This window comes from Haemorhous mexicanus, chromosome 33 (assembly GCF_027477595.1).
Source record: "Haemorhous mexicanus isolate bHaeMex1 chromosome 33, bHaeMex1.pri, whole genome shotgun sequence".
In the NCBI taxonomy this organism is placed as follows: Eukaryota; Metazoa; Chordata; class Aves; order Passeriformes; family Fringillidae; genus Haemorhous; species Haemorhous mexicanus.
Window position 1 is genome coordinate 2,297,156 of NC_082373.1, and position 15,829 is coordinate 2,312,984.

Sequence of the window (15,829 nt, forward strand, 5' to 3'; positions counted from 1 at the left end):
ACACCCTCAGCGGTGCGCCCGCTAAAAACCCCCGAACAAAAGCCCAGTTCAGACTCGCTGCTGAATAGATTAACAAGATTTCCATAATTAGGGCGGGCGGGAACAATAGGATTCTCCCTGCCCAGCCCCCCTGCCCGCCTTTGTCTTGTGCTGGGGATAATGGGCGGCAGCGAGGGTGGGAACCAGCCCGGCCATTTGGTCACTGGACAGTAATTTTCTCACACTGCCAAGGGGAGCATTGAAACATCTGTCCCGCTCCGCCACTCATTCACGTCCCATTGCAACCCTGACAACTCCTCCCTTCCCGCCGCCCTCCCCCTCTCTGGGTTTTCCAGCTTTTTCAAGGATTTGGGGGTTTTAATTCTCACGTCTTTGAGGGGGTAGTTGGCGCCTGGGGCCTGCGAAGCTGTGCCTGTGGATTCCCCCGAGCAGCTCTGGGATCCGGGATTGGGAACGGGGCAGGAGGAGCTGTGCCCTTGTGGTGGGCTTCCAACCACACCCTCCTCCAGGTGGCATTGGCCACCCTCCTCCAGGCTTTTTGGAGAAGCAATTCCATCCCTGGGCCCACCTTTAGATGTGTTTTTTAACTGGTGTCTGAACAGTGGGGTTCATCGCTGTCGTGGGCAGCTGCTCCCTGTCCCAAAAGCCTGGGAACGCCACTGGGATTTGCTGGTTGTGCTGGTGGCCAGGAGTGGTCAGACACCTCCCCTGGTGTCCCCAAATCCCTGAGCACTGGGCACTTGCAGCCTGACATTTCTGGGGGACAGAAGCAGCAGCAGCACTCTACACCCACTGAGCAAGGATGGAAACTGCCAGTGTTTAAATTCCTTAAAAAAAATTAAAATGTCAAGGAAAATGCCTTATTCGTCACATGAATCATCATTCTTATTCATCACAGAACTAGCCAAATGCTCATTTTTCCCTTTTAAGCTCCCAGGTACCTTTGCCCCGTGCCCAGCCAGCCCCACAGGCAGCTCCAGGAGGATCCCCTGTGCCTTCATCCATCAGGAGCACTTTGACAAATCCTTCTTAGCCTCACAATGGTCTCATCCCTTCATTATTAGCGACAACAATAATTTCGGGGGGTTCTGGGGGGGGACCTTGTGTCCCACTCCCTCCCTGCCCGCAGCCCTTAAGCCACTCTGCACAATCAGATTATTTATTGGACTTGATGATCTTGAAGGTCCTTGCTGACATCGATGATCCTGTGAATATCCAGAGTTAGCTGGAGCAGGTGTTCACAGCCTGGAGGTGTGGTGGGTAAGGACAGGGCAGCACAGCAGGATTTGGGGACACTCCATGCACAGCTCCTGTTCCGCTACTCTCACCTGTGCTGTCCCATCCCCACAGGTCTGTCAAAGATGCACTGGTCACCAGAGCATGCCCAGTCCCTGAACCAGTGGCCAGAGCAGCACCTGGATGTCTCCTCCACGACCTCCTCACCGGCCCACAAGACCGAGCTGTACCCCAGCACCCGCCAGCGCTTCAACTACGCCTGGGCCAACGATGACATCTCGGCGCTGACAGCCTCCAACCTCCTCAAGAGGTACGCCGAGAAGTACTCGGGGGTGCTGGACGCGCCCTACGAGCGCCCGGCACTCAGCGCCTACGGGGATGGCGCCTTTGGCCCCGTTAATGGGCAGAAGGGGGATGGGGAGCCCTGGCCAGGGGCACACGGCTCTGATGGCACCTACCCCCTGACCCCCATCCACGATGGCCTGGCCAGTGCCAAGGGCGTGGTGCCACCCACCGTCCCTGCCGGCGGTGGGGCCATTGGGCTGGGGAGCTCCCCGGTGGTGTCAGCTAACCTCAGCGACCCCGTGTACCCCGGGAACTCCTGCGGGGCGGCTGCTGCCGGCTCTGGGGCACTTGGGGCGTCTCAGGAGTACCCCTCAGGCTATGGTGGCACCTACTTGCCCTCTGGCTACTGCGCCCAGCCAGCGGCAGCGCTGCCTCCGCCGCACCCTCCTGGCCTTCACAGCTCAGGGCTCCTGCAGCCTCCACACCCCTCGCCCGCCCTGGTGCCAGGCTACGGCTCCTCGGGACCCATGTACAACTATGCCAGCAGCAGCTACCCACCCCAGCCGGGCTACGGGGGCATCCACCCGCCCCACCCCTCTGCCTCCTACCTGCCCTCTGGCATTGCCGCACCCACCCCCATTCCGGCCCCGCCGCCCTCCGCCCGCCCACCAGGGGTCCCTGCCTATGGCTACCAGGGCACTGGGCTGGGCGCCCTGGCCGTGCCACCCCTGGGCACTGAGGCGGCAGGCACGCTGAAGAGAAAGGCATTCGATATCAGCGGAGAGGATGATGGCGAGGGCAGGTACAGGAAATACAGCTATGAGCAGCCAAAGTCCCCCTACTCCTTGTCAGACAACGGCGAGTGCCGGGGCAACGGGTTCAGCAGCAGTGGCGAGTCCCCCCAGGTGGCCTTCAAGCCCGGGAAGCGGCCAACGGGAGCTGGGAGCGCTGAAGAACACAGTGGCAAGTACGGCGGGCAGCAGATGAAGGGGATGGTGTCACCATCCTACGGTGGCAGGGACGCTCCCCTGCGGCCAGCAGAGCCCTTCGAGAAATTCAGCCCACCCCTTGCCAACGGGGAGCGGGTGGCCGAGCCGGGACCCCCCTTCCCACTGCGGCTGCCCTCCAAAGCTCTGGTGTTCAGTGGCGCTCCGCTGGAGGAGCAGCCCAAGAACATTGACCCACTGCTCCTGGAGCTGGTCAACACCAAGGTGGTGGAGCGGGGCCCGCCGGTGCAGTGGTCGGACATTGCCGGGCAGGTGTCGGTGAAGGCGGCCATCGAGGAGGAGCTGCTGTGGCCCATCCTGAGGCCTGGCTCCTACAGTGGCGCGAACCACCCGCTGCGGACCCTTCTGCTCTTCGGGCCCCGCGGCACGGGAAAGACGCTGCTGAGCCGCTGCATCTCCACCCAGCTGGGCTCCACCCTGCTGAGGCTCAGCGGCACCACGCTGCTGTCCACCTGGAAGGCCGAAGCCGAGAAAATCCTTCAGACCGTGTTCTTCGTGGCCAACTGCCGGCAGCCCTCCGTGGTGCTCATCACCGAGGCTGAGTCCTTGCTGGCGGCGCGGGTGGGTGAGGACGGTGGCCAGGCGAGCAGCCTCAAATCCCAGCTCCTCTCCTACCTGGACAACGTGGCTACCTCAACTGAGCACAATGTGGTGGTCATCGGCACCACGGCGCGGCCCGGCAGCATGGACGAGGCGTCGCACCGGCGCTTCGGCACACGGCTGTACATTGCACCGCCGGACGGCGAGGCACGGCGCCACATCCTGCGCCAGGCCCTGGCCAAGCAGAGCTGCTGCCTGAGTGAGCGCGAGCTGGCAGCCCTGGCTCAACGCACCGAGAGCTTCTCCGGCGCCGAGCTGCTGCGGCTCTGCCAGCATGCCGGGGCCACCGCACGCCGCACGCTGCCGGGACCTCCCACCTCCTACCAGGACCTGGAGAAGGCGTTCTGCAAGGTGCACCCTGCTATGTCCCAGAAGGAGCTGGACTTGTTCCTGGAGTGGGATAAGATGTATGGCACCAGGCACTGATGGGGGTCAGACCCCAAGGCTGCAGGGTTGGACCCCAAGACCACAGGGACAGACTCTGAGGCTGTGGGGACAGACCCCAAGGCCACAGAGATGGACACCAAGGCTGTGGGGACAGACCCTGAGGCAGTGAGGACAGATCCCAAGGCCATGGGGACAGATTTGGGACGTGGATTGGGGTCCTTGGGGGCTCTGGTTCGCTCAGTGGGCTTGGATCCTTCCTCACAGCACCACATACCTCACCTCTCCTCTTTGGGACCCATCCAGGGATTTCCCCTGCTGTGGTTCTTGGGGAGCCTCGCCCACCACTCAGGATAAGCTATTTATTGTTTTCCCGACCCTCCATGCCTGGAGCAGCGGTGCCAGCGGGGCTGGAGGTGCCCCAGGAGGTTCCCAGCATCGGGATCTGCTCCAGCACCGGATTCAGGAGCTCCCCCATCCACCCCAAAGCTTTATTGATGTTTTTTGTTAATTGATTTTATTATTCCTAACAGAAATACCTTGGGTGTCTTTGGAACCCCTTCTCACCTTGACCAGGGAAAGGGGGAGCTGGGGGGAGATGCCCAAAACCAGGGAATTTCACCCCAAAACAAGGAGGTTGCACCCCAAACCAGGGGGTTAGACCCCAAACCAATGGGTTACACCCCAAAACCAGGGAGTTTTGGAGTAAAATGCTGTAGATTGTTGAATATCCTAGACTCGGGTTTTTATTTTTGTAAGGTCCGTAGTATTGTTTGTTTGTTTGTTTGTTTTCTTTTTTAACTACTCAGGAAAATAATTACCTCAGAAAAACTAAAGAATGTTCTTTTAAAAATACTTTTTATCTTCTCAGAAAAGGAAAAGGAGATTTTTTTAAGAGTTTTCCAACCTGGGACAAAGCTGCCTCCTGCATTTGCTTCCAAAGGGGGTGAAAAAAGGAAGAAATAAAAGGAAAAATAAACTTGAAGCTGTTACAAAGATGAGATTTGAATGTATTTCAGGTGCTTTCCACATATATTATGCCATAACTTTATTTGAAATTTTGTTTATTGACATCATTTATTGTAGCATTTGGTGGAGTAACGTGTCTTCAATGGAAAGTTTAGTGCTGTAGGCTGGGAGCTGTCGCTGGCACCACTTTTTGGAGCAAGTTGGGCAAATCCCCCCCTTCCCCTCCCCAAAAAAAAAGCCCAGCAGGGCTGAGCAAGGGGCTTTGCACGGAGCATGAACCCCCGGCTCATCCATTGGCTCCTCTTTGCATCATGGTAGGGGTTTTCCCCATTTAAAAAAAAGTTAATTTTTTTTATTTTTAGTGCTCTAAAGCCCCCCCCTTAGAGCAGCACCCCCAAAACTCAGGGTCTGCGCGTGCAGAGAGAACAGATTCCTCACAGGGGTTCCCCCCAGAGGTGTCTGCCGGGTTTTTTCCCCATTTTTCCTAATTTTTCCAGTTTCTTATTGCATCCAGGGCATTACCCTTTGCCTCCCACCTCCAAAATGTCGTGCTGGGTTCCTGAAGACTTATTATTATTATTATTATCCTATTTGTACACTCTCTGTAACCATTTCTACCTCATTTTGCAACATATTGTACATGAAAGTATTTAATTCATGTCTTATTGATGTCTGAGACAGACAAGCTCTAGGGCTGGGATGGTCTACCTCAAGAAATGCTGTATTTTAAAATGAAAAAAGAAAAAAAAAAGTATTACACAGTATTAAAGAGATTACCTGAACAACTCCTGTCCTTGGGGTGCTGCGGGGAGTCCTGAAGGGGCTCCTGGAGGGGGTCCAGTCGGTTTTTGGGACCCCAGGGGGGGTTGAGGGTGATGGGGTGGGGAAGGGTGGGATGGGGAAGGCTGGGAACGACGTGGGAAGGTGGGCAGGGGTCCAGGGGGGCAGTTGGGGACCCCCGGGCTGGGAGGGGACACGGGGACATCCCTGGGCAGGGGTGTCCAGAACAATCCAAGTTTTTTGGGACTCCAGAAGGGAATAAAAGGTGTCCAAGGTGAACTGGTGTCCAAGGCAGGAAAATGGGAGCAAGGCTCCTCCTTCCTCATCCTCTTCATTCTGCAGCAAAGGGCGGCTCGACTCTTCTCTGCTGCCTCCACTGTGGGCTTTTTGGGGAGATCTGGGGAAATCGCAGTTTGTCATCAGGGAAATGCAGGGAAATGTCAGTTTGTCATCAGGGAAATCCAGAGAAATTGCTGTTTGTCATCTGGGAAATCCAGGGAACTCACGGTTTGCCGCCACCCCTGTTCGAAGGACAGCGCTGGTGGCACCTCAGGGCTGCGTTGCCACCTTGTGGTTCCTCACGCCGATCCCGAACGGGGCCACCTTGGCTCAGCCGCGCTCTGCTCGGTCTCTTTGGGGTGGGACAGAGGCAGAAATGTTTCGGGACGGTTCGGGTGCTGCTTTCTCCCTCCCTGGGGGTGTGGGAGGAGGGTGGGGTGGCGGCGATGTCCCACGGAGCAGAACCGTCCCCATGCCACTGCTCCAGAGGTGCTGGCAGAGAGGGGGACGCACCAGATCCAGAGCCCGGCCGGTCCCAGCTCTGTTCAGTCCCACGGATGAAGGGCATATGCTTCAGGGGGAGGGAACTCGGCCTGGAGCTGCTCTGTGAGGTCAGGGGGGTTCCACGTTCCTGGGACACCCCGATGCTGAGGGGAATCCGCGCTGGCACTCGGACGATGCTGGCACGCCTGGGCCTCGTCCTGCTCCTGCTGGCCCTGGGTGGCCGCGCCGATGACACGGTGGCCGCCACCGTAGGCCGGCACAGCATGGGCCGCATCGCCGAGCTGCTGGCCAGCTCCGAGTGCCACCAGCTGCAGGCAGAGCTGAACAGCCTCGAGGAGGAGCTGGATAGCCCGGAGCTGGAGGAGCCGGGGGCTCTGTCCGAGGAGGAGGAGGAGGAGAAGACCGCCCGCCGCCGCCGGGGCAGCCGCAGTGCCCGGGGATGCTCAGAAGCACTGCGGCACTGGCTGGTGACGGCAGGAGAAGTGACCACCTGGGACCGCCTGGTCCGTGCCCTGCACCACATCGGCCGCTCTGACATCGCCCGGGAGCTGGGCAAAAACCTGAACCAAGACCGGAGCCTGGAGCTGCGCAGGAACGTGGAGGGATACAGGCGGAGTGTGCAGCATCTCAGCTCCGTGCAGCTGCAGCCCGCAGGGCCGCGGGGCAGGAGGGCCCCCCTGGCCGGGGATCTGCTCTTCGAGCGCCGCCGGCCTCCCCGCTACAGCCGCGGCCTCCTGGGCTGGGTCCGGCCCCTGGTCCTTGGCGTCCTGGGAGCCTTCCTCAGCTCCGTGCTTCTCACGGGGACCGTGATGTATTTCTGCCACTGGAGGAGGCTCCTAGGCACCTGATGTTGGCGTGGCACCAACTGGGGCAGTTCCCATCAGCTGCTGAAGGGAAAACAAGACCCAGTAAAGCCTCGTAGGGGGATTGGCACCCAGACATGGGCTCTGTGTGTTCTCCTGGGCAGGGAGGGGCCCATCCTGGGCTCATCCAGGGCGAGGTGACCACCAGCCACCACCAGCACCCCCAGCTGCTGGGCTGGAGGTATCGCTGTCTGTCCCTGGGTGCCAGAGCTCCCAGGGAGCAGGGCTGGAACTGGGCAAAGGTTCCTTGTCCATGTCCTCACTGGGTCCTCCCTGACAGGAGCTGCCAGGGCTCCTGAGTGCTTGGAGGAGCCAAAATTCCTCAATTCCAGGTGAAATAGGAGCACAGTGCCAGCACTGGAATTCTCTGCTGGGTCATCAGGCTGAGCCAGCACCTGGCGTTATTGTTCGTGGGTGAGAGGTTAATCGTGACACCCATGACCTGACCAAGGGCTGTGCCAGAGGTGTTTTGTTCTGCTTGGGGACATTTGGGATAACAGCTCTCCTGAACCAGAGGTTTGGGGGGGCTCTGGGTTTGTCCCTTTCTGTGGGTTTAGGTTTTTGTCTTTTGTTGGCCATGTCACAGCACAGCAGGGAGCCTGAGGAGCTGCTCGGTGCCAGGCATGGAAGGAGAGGAGGATGGTGATTAATTTCTGTGCATATTCTGTGTTAAATACTCCAAAAGGTCAATTGAGCCAGGATTCTGTGGCTGTGATCAGAGCCAATGGGGCAAGAGGAACAAGGCCTTTCTTCCAAATTTAAAATCAAAACTGGGAAAACTCACCAGTTCATATGTACGCCAAAGTGGAGCAGGGGGTGTTGGATCCTGCTCCCCCATAACGACAGGGCTGCTCCAGGTTGCAAATTTCTCTGGAGCAGTGTGGAGCTGCAGGAATGGGGCAATGCAAGGGTGGTTGTGCCAGGATGTGTTTCCTAAAGCAGCACTCCCTAAAGCAGGAGCCAGAACACGCCAGGATGGGGTTGGGATGAGCTCTGTGTTGTGCCAGAGGGGGTTTCAAAGCTGTGACTCCCTCCCACCTCCCCAAATAATCCCTGGGCTCTCCCTCAGGGCAGGGGCTGGGGTTGGATCCCCCCACTTTGCAAAGCCACCCCTGGAGTCCTGCCCCGCCCCAGGAGCCATCTGAGCTGAGGATTTTGGGGAGTGAGGGGAACAGAATGACAGGGCAGTCAGGAGAAGTTGTTAAAACAAGATGGACATACCTCTTTATTGCAAATTCCAAAGTAAAAAGATGTACAGTACAAAGGAACTCAAAGTTCAGCCATGGAACTCCCAGCCCGTCCCTCCATCGCCTTCCTCCACCCTCCCCCAGCTGCATCCTCCTCCTCTCCCCGGTAAAACAGAACAGAGAGAAAAACCGGGTGGGAGGGGAGCACGGGGCCAACACCAGTGGCCTGAGCAGGTATCAGAGGGGAGAAGTGGCCCTGCCCCACAGCTGCACAGCAGGCACAGGGTGTGGGGCTGTCACAGCAGCATTTTGGTCACCCCTGAGTGCCCCACAATGCCTGCCCACAGCTCTGGGATCCTCAGTGCAGCACGCTCGGTCACTCATGAAGCCTCACAACACCCCTGTGAGGTAGGGAATGAGCCACCACAGTCACAGGTGGGGACAACTGGGAATCCTCCATCCCTGCACCCAGTTAAACCAGTGGTACCAGTGTGTGTGACACGGGGGAGGTGCAGGTCGGCACAACCACGCTCTGGCTTTGCTTGGACTGGCCTCAACTGAGCAGCAAAATTCACATCTGTTCAACAAACTGGACCAAAACTCATAATTATGCTTCCTATGAAAAATAATCCCAAAGTGACCGAAAATCAAATATCAAAAGCAATTCCAAGGTGGTGCCTTGGGCATTCAGCAGGGTTAAATCTGCCTTTGATGAGGCTCGTGCCCAGCTCAGCCCTTCTGGTCAGGAGTGGTGCAGGCAGGTGCTGGGGTGCAGGTGAGGGTCACCTGTGGCCAGCCCCAGCCCCAATTCAGGGCCCTTTAGCACCACTGAGCAGCTGAGCCAGTCCTGTCACTGCAGGGGATCCCTTTCAGGGTCGGTGTGAGGAAGGGAAGCCCAGGGCAGGGGTGGAGTCAGCTGTGGGGGGACTGGCAGCACTGGGGGGCAGCAGGAGTCCCCAGAGCAGCCCTGCAGAGCTGCTGCTGTCCCCCAACCCCCTGGGGGAGGACAGACTCAGAGGGCTTTGGGGTCCTTCCCTGGGTCTTTTAGTGCAAGAGATGGGGGCTGCAGGTGAGAGGAGAGCGGGTTACAGATGAGGGGTTAGGGATGAGGGGTTACAGGTGAGGGGTTAAAGGTGAGGGGTTATAGGGGAAGGGTTTTAGGATATGGGGTTACAGGTGAGGGGATACAGGATGAGGAGTTAAGGTGAGCAGTTACAGGGTGAGCCATCACAGAACAACATTCTCCCCTGCCAGAGCAGATCCAGCATCCTCACCTGCCTGGGGTCCTCACCTGCCTGGAGCCCCCATCCTCACCTGTCTGGGGCCCCCACCTGCCTCAAAGGGAGCCCCAAGCAGGCACCGACCCCCCAGCCCCAGCAGGGCTGAGCCACCTGAGACCTTTATCACCAAAAACCTTCCAACAGCTCCTCCTGCACCTCACTCTGCTCCCCAAAACCACCCTAAAATGCCTTGGGGGAAGCCCAGAGTGGCAGGAAAAGGGGAGGAGGAGTGAGAATAACTGGGACACCAAGACACCCTTCCCTTGTACAGTGAAAAGGGAATTTATTTCATTTATTCCAGTTTATTTAATTTTCTTTTGGCTTATAGTAATTGTTAATCATGTTGGGTAAGACCGGTATGAGCCACCATGCAATTTCTAATACACTAATCTTCACTATCGAGCTTTTACAGCTTGAACAGATTGTTGGCTTGTTGGTTTTCTTAATTTTTTTTTTTATTTTTGCAGCAGAAAAATCATTCAAACTCGGGTGTGGCCTCTACGCAACACCATGGGGTTACCTGACTTTTTTTTTTTTTTTCCCCCAACACTGGCTTCTATATTTTCAGAAAATGTGAAGAGGAAAGTGAATAAAGCAGCTTGGACTGGCATTTCATTAATGCCCTCCCCTCCACACTTTTGGAGTCACAAATTAACCCAAAAGGGAGGATTTTAGAGGTGGGAGAGGGAAGGGAACTCCTTGGTGTGGTTGTGAGTTTTGGCTACACCTTCCTACTGATGTCACCCCCCTTAATTTGCTCCCAAAACCCTGAATCCAGAATGGGAATTCTGTGAACAACATGTTAGAATTTGGAGATCTGGGTGGGACAAACCCTGAGGCTCTTTGCCCAAAATTTCCTCCAACTTTGGCTTCACCCAGTGAAGACCCAACACAAACATCTGCCCTAGGGAGGAAACCAAAGGAGAAAAATATCCCCAAACAGCCCAAACTCCCTTTTTTGAGCAGAAGAACCAACTCCAGCCAACAGGAAGCTGAAGAACTTCCTCCCTCCCCTTCCTGTTGAGTCTCACACTGACAAAACATTAAAAAAAAAAAAAAAAAAATATATATATATATATATATATATATATATATATATATACACACACAGAGTTTGAAGGGACTTTTTTATTTTAAAGTCATTGAGCAGCTTCAGGAGTTGCCAGCACAAACGCCAACGCACCGAGCGTCACCTACAAGACTCAGCCCAGCCTAGGAACAATTATGAAATTCAGCCAAATCTTGCATAGAAGTGGTTGACTTATTGCACATTGGAACCCAAAAATAGTCACTTTTGCTGCTGCAAATACCACTTGCAATAAAGCTTTTGTTTATTATAGATTATCCTATTTTGAGGGGGTTAGGTTTTCATTTGGAATTTTTTTGTTGTTGTAGTTGGTTTTTTTTTTTTCCTTTGGGGGACATTTCCTGGCTATCTAAAATCTAAGGACAACAGAAAAATCTTAAAAAAATAAAAATAACCATGGACAATGGCATAAGCCAGAAGCCATTCTATAATTTTTGTAGTTCGTTGTATTTACAAAAAGGCATGCCAATAAAATAAAATGATATATTACAGTATTTATAATATTCTCTTAAAAAGTTCAAACACACTTTTCAGCTATTTTTTTCCTTTTTTTCTTTTTTTTTTTGTGCTGTTTACAACGTAGCCTGTACATATGTATGTAGATTTTTTTTGTTGTTGTTTCTTTGTTGTTATTTTTATTATTATACATCCCATCCTGGGAGCAATGGGGCAGGACAGACGAGGTCTCTGCTGGGGGGCAGAGCTGCTCCCGTGCCGTGGCTGCCCCGAGGTTGCCAAAGTGGCACAGATGGCTGCTGGATGGCTTCCTGCTTGGGTTTGGTTTATTTTAGGTGATTCCTGGCATTTTCTGGGTTTATGGGATTATGCAAACTGAGATTCATCCTCCCATCAAGCTCTGGTGTATTGGGGTTTTCTTTTTCCCTACTTTGGGTACCCTTAGTTTGGATGTCACCCCTGCAGTGACCCTCGGCTTCCCCTCTCTGGTGCCACCACCCTGAAGGGACATCCCAACCTGAGTGGGGCTGGCCTGAGACTGGCTGAGGACACCCCAAGAGGGAGCTGGGCGTGAGGAAACAGAAAACAGCCGAACGTGGCTCGTGATGCTCCTTCTGCTGCAGTGAGACCAGCCCAGAGGCACCCCCAGGGCCACCTGGGGCAGGTGTGGGAAATGGGGGCAAGGTGAAGGCACCTGGCCCCTCCTGGGCTGCAGCCCCAAAACTCCTCCTGGCCACACCTCAGCACCCCGTGGTCCAGCTCTGCACCCCCCCAGAGCAGGAGCCACGATGGCCATGGGACAACCAAGGGTGGGTCCCGACCCCAAAAGTGGGTCCTGACCCCGAGGGTGCCTCCCAACCCTGCCCTCCACCCCAGCAGTGCTGTGAGTGAGCTCCCCAAATTCCTACCAGCAGAGGTAATGTGCTGCTTTTTTTTTTTTTTTAACATTTATCTCTACCAAAGGAAGTGTCTACACTGCAGGATGGAGGCTGAAGGACAATTAATATTAATGCTAAATACTGCAGGATACAACTGACCTTGCTGGCTGGTTGAAGCCCTAGGTTTTGGATTTACAGTGACATGGATAACAAGCCATTCCCAGATTTATCCTCTCCCCTTTGGTGAGGTCCAGAGCAGCATTTTGGAATTTTGTTCTGTTTCAGTGTGCAAAAAACCATGGCTGTATGGAAAAGAAAGTCAAAATTGTGAAACAGACACACACAATTCATTCACCTGCTTGTTCTATTGGGGGATTTTGTGGTTTTAGAGCTACACTGCGGTTTTGTTGTTGTTTTTTTTTTTTTTTTTTTCTTCTACTGGCAGGTTTATGGAAGATTCTCTATGAACTGGGAGTACTGGTGCCGGGCAGGAGCATCACTAAGGTTTCTCTCCAAAATACAGTGTGCGGTAGATACTCAGTGGAGTGCCTCAAATTTATGGCTTAACACACCTCTGTGGACAGGTGACTGTGTGTCCCCTGGTTGTGGTTCCTCATGCATGGTCCCTGGTCATGCCATCATGCAAAAATCTGCAAAAATCTGCAAAAATCGCTTCTAGGCGTTAACGAGCACTTTGTTTTTTGGGGGGGGATCAGCCCGAGCTGGCTCCAGGCTGAAGGTACCCGACTGCCCCATCTCCCAAACCAAGTAAAGCCCATGTAGAAAGTAGAATGCAAATAATAAATCTCAAATAAACTATGGTAACTCAGTGGGCTTAATGGGTGCTTTGCTTCATTTTTTCCTTTTTTTTTTGGTTCTACTTGTTTTAACTCTTTTTTCAATTTTTTTCCTGTTTTTTTTTTTTTTGTTTCTTTGTTTGTTTTTTTTTCTGCTTAACTAAATGCAAATCTAGTTTTGCATGAATAAACCCATTGACACTGTGACTTCTGGGTTTTCTTCTGAGAATAATCAACAAAATGGGAAAATAAAATCCATTTGGGGCTGCTTTGGAAAATACATGAATCCCAGCAGCGGGTTTTGTTGCTCTGTGTGTGTTTGTGTGTGTGTGTGGTTTATTTTGCTTGTTTGTCCTAAGTTGCATTGACTGATGTGGAACATGCAGTATCCACCTGCCCAAACAATAGAAAATCCTTTTTTTTTCCTTTTTTTTTGTGTTTAAATGTTTGTTTACAGGGTCCTTTAAACAGGTGGTAGGTCACTGCTTTAGATGCAACGCTGTCACACAGTAAGCAGACTATGTTTGGTATAAGATCTTCAGGTAAGTGTCTCCACAGCTGTTCTGTATTGATATATTTCAGGAAGTTTGTAAACAATCTTTTTTTTTTTTTTCATTTGCAAATATTTTAATTCGTACAATTCTACTTTTTTTTGTTGTTAATTTTTTTCCTCTCTCTCTCTCTCTCTCTCTCTCTGTGTTTGTGTGTGTGTCTCTCAAGACTTGGCCACCCTGGCGTCTTTTTGTCTCTTTGCCTTTTCTCTCCTGCCCTCCTCCACCCGCTGCTGTTTCTCCTTCTCGGGTTTGGTGACGCTGTCGTAGGACGGCAGGGACGCCGTGGAGGGGGTGCCCTCCTTTTTCTCCCTGTTGGCTCCCCCGTTCTCCAGTTTGGTGGTGGCAGGCCTTCGGCTGATGAAGCCCCGTCGTGCCAAACGAGCCCTGTAAGCCCTCTGGATCACCACCGCCGACACCTCCTCCTGCTTGCGCCGCAGCGTGGTGGTGATGGGCTCATAAGACACTTTGGAAGGGTTGGAAGCCACAAACCTCTCCTCCATCTGCTGTCTCAGGATATCCAGCTCCCCGCTGTCCCCCAGGACACGTTTGGTGAAGGCAAACAGGATGTCCAAACAGTGGATCCTGTCCCCACTTACCATAGGCAGGTCCATGGCGATGAGTTCGATGGTGTTGGGCTTTGGGACACGCAGGGGATGCTCCAGGGCGTCGGCGAAGTCCGCCAGCTTGCTGTACTCAATGAACTGCGTGGCGTCGGGGTCGAACTTCTCCCAGATCTCGTAGAAGGTCTCAAAGTCATCCTCGCTGAGCGGATCCGCGCTCTCCTCCGTCGCCACGCTGAAGTTCTCCAGGATGATGGCGATGTACATGTTGACCACAATCAGGAAGGAGATGATGATGTAGCTCACAAAGAAAAATATCCCCACCGAGGGGTTCCCGCAATCCCCCTTGAAGCCGCTGCCCGGGTGCTCCTTGTCCAGGTCACAGTCTGGGGGCCGGTTCAGGATGGGCAGCAGGAGCCCGTCCCAGCCGGCCGAGGTGGTGATCTGGAACAAGCAGATCATGCTGTTGCCAAAGGTCTCAAAGTTGAACATGTCGTCTATGCCGGCCTCGTGCTTGACGTAAGCGAAGTTGGACATGCCAAAGATGGAGAAGATGAACATGACCAGGAAGAGCAGGAGGCCGATGTTGAACAAGGCAGGCAGGGACATCATTAAGGCAAAAAGCAGCGTGCGGATCCCTTTGGCTCCCTTGATCAATCGCAGGATGCGGCCGATGCGAGCCAGGCGGATGACTCGGAACAGAGTGGGTGACACGAAGTACTTCTCAATGATTTCAGCCAGGAACATCCCTAAAGGAGAGAGGCAACACGTGTGACAGTGGAGATGCACAGGCTGCTGCTTCCTCTGGGCTGAGTGGTGGATGGGACACGTGGAACGCCATGGATGGATTTTCAGAGGGCGTCTGGGATGGAGGGGTCTCATGTTCAGGCAGGTAAATGCTCCTGAGGAGCAGGGGAGGGGCAGCTCTGATCTCCGCTCCTTGTGAGCAGTGAGGGGACAGCTGGAGCTGTGTCAGGGGAGGGATATCAGGAAAACATTGTTCTCCCAGAGGGTTCAGGTACTGCCCAGGCTCCCCAGGGAATGGTCACAGCCATTGTGAGGTTGTGCATATTTTGCAGATTAGATGCTAAAAATCTCAAAACCTGTTGGAGGAAACATGGATTTAACATTCAAACAAACTGCAAACAAGATGGCAAGTCCCGTGCTGTGGCAAGAAGCCCTGCAGGGAATTTTCAGCGGTTACTGAGCATTAAAATATTCTGATGAAGTGAGTGAAACTTCAGTTTTTATAGACAGAGAGAGCAATTGTTAAGTGGTTTACCCCACACAACAGGAAAAGAATGTCAGAACAGAGGGAAGGGGCATAAATAAATTTCAGGACTTCACAAATAAATTCAGATAAATTCTGTCACAGTGTCTTCCCAAGGCTCAAAGAGAACCCTGAAGTCCTGGTACCTACATATCCCTTTCAAAGACATGTTCTACCCTAAAAATGCCAAAACAGCCAGGCACTCAAACACCTCTAAGTGTGGAAGAGGTTTTACAGGGACTCCTGTGAGCCAGAGAGAAGTTTGACAAGCAAATCCATGTTTACCCCTGAAAGAATTTCCTACCAAGGTCATTGATATAGAAACCAAGAAAGAAAGAAGGATAAATAAGAGAAACCTGCAGCTGCCTATTCCAATGAGCACTTTGTCTCTCATGACCAATGAGTAAAATGTAAACTTAGGAGTCTTGTAAGAATGTAAAAAAAGTGTGCACGGTATAAAAAAAATAGGTTTGAAGCCTTCTGAAAACAGAATGTGCTGCTTTGTATTGTCTCTATCTCAACTATGACCTGTGAGTGGTGTCATACTTACCCACGATGGACAGAATCACAACCACGAAGTCAAAGATGTTCCACCCGATGGTGAAATAGTAGTGCCTCAAGGCAAACATCTTCAGCACACACTCACAGGTGAAGAAGATGACAAACACAAAGTTGATCCAGTAAAGGATGTCCTCCATCTGCTTGCTCTGCGTGTCTGTCTCCACCATCATGGTCACCATGTTGAGGCAGATGAGCATCATGATGACGATGTCGAAGGCTTGCTGAGTGACAAAGTCGAAGACGGCTCCTTGGATGCGGTTCTGTGGAGCAGGAAAGACAAGGAACCACGCTT

The 15,829-nt window shown here is 53.3% G+C and overlaps 3 protein-coding genes across 3 annotated transcripts in view; 2 read left to right on the plus strand and 1 right to left on the minus strand.

Moving 5' to 3' along the window:
* The first annotated feature begins 1,231 nt into the window (after nucleotides 1-1,231).
* Nucleotides 1,232-5,266, plus strand: FIGNL2 (fidgetin like 2). Its single transcript, XM_059871973.1, has one exon. The coding sequence runs from the start codon at nucleotides 1,362-1,364 to the stop codon at nucleotides 3,552-3,554; it is 2,193 nt and encodes a 730-aa protein (XP_059727956.1). The 5' UTR covers nucleotides 1,232-1,361; the 3' UTR covers nucleotides 3,555-5,266.
* A 951-nt stretch (nucleotides 5,267-6,217) lies between these two features.
* Nucleotides 6,218-6,892, plus strand: TMDD1 (transmembrane and death domain 1). Its single transcript, XM_059871794.1, has one exon. The coding sequence runs from the start codon at nucleotides 6,218-6,220 to the stop codon at nucleotides 6,890-6,892; it is 675 nt and encodes a 224-aa protein (XP_059727777.1).
* A 1,213-nt stretch (nucleotides 6,893-8,105) lies between these two features.
* SCN8A (sodium voltage-gated channel alpha subunit 8) overlaps nucleotides 8,106-15,829 on the minus strand; it is a 57,073-nt gene continuing 49,349 nt past the window's right edge. Inside the window, exons 26-27 of the mRNA XM_059872023.1 lie at nucleotides 15,527-15,797; nucleotides 8,106-14,455 (exon numbers count right to left, since the gene is read on the minus strand). Coding sequence (XP_059728006.1) covers nucleotides 13,308-14,455; nucleotides 15,527-15,797 — 1,419 coding nt within the window. The 3' untranslated portion in view covers nucleotides 8,106-13,307. The remainder of the gene's footprint in view (nucleotides 14,456-15,526; nucleotides 15,798-15,829) is intronic.

What these genes read in the sequence shown, in the direction of transcription:
- TMDD1 (XM_059871794.1), top strand. Translation starts at nt 6,218, where the DNA reads ATGCTGGCACGCCTGGGCCTCGTCCTGCTCCTGCTGGCCCTGGGTGGC.
- FIGNL2 (XM_059871973.1), top strand. Translation starts at nt 1,362, where the DNA reads ATGCACTGGTCACCAGAGCATGCCCAGTCCCTGAACCAGTGGCCAGAG.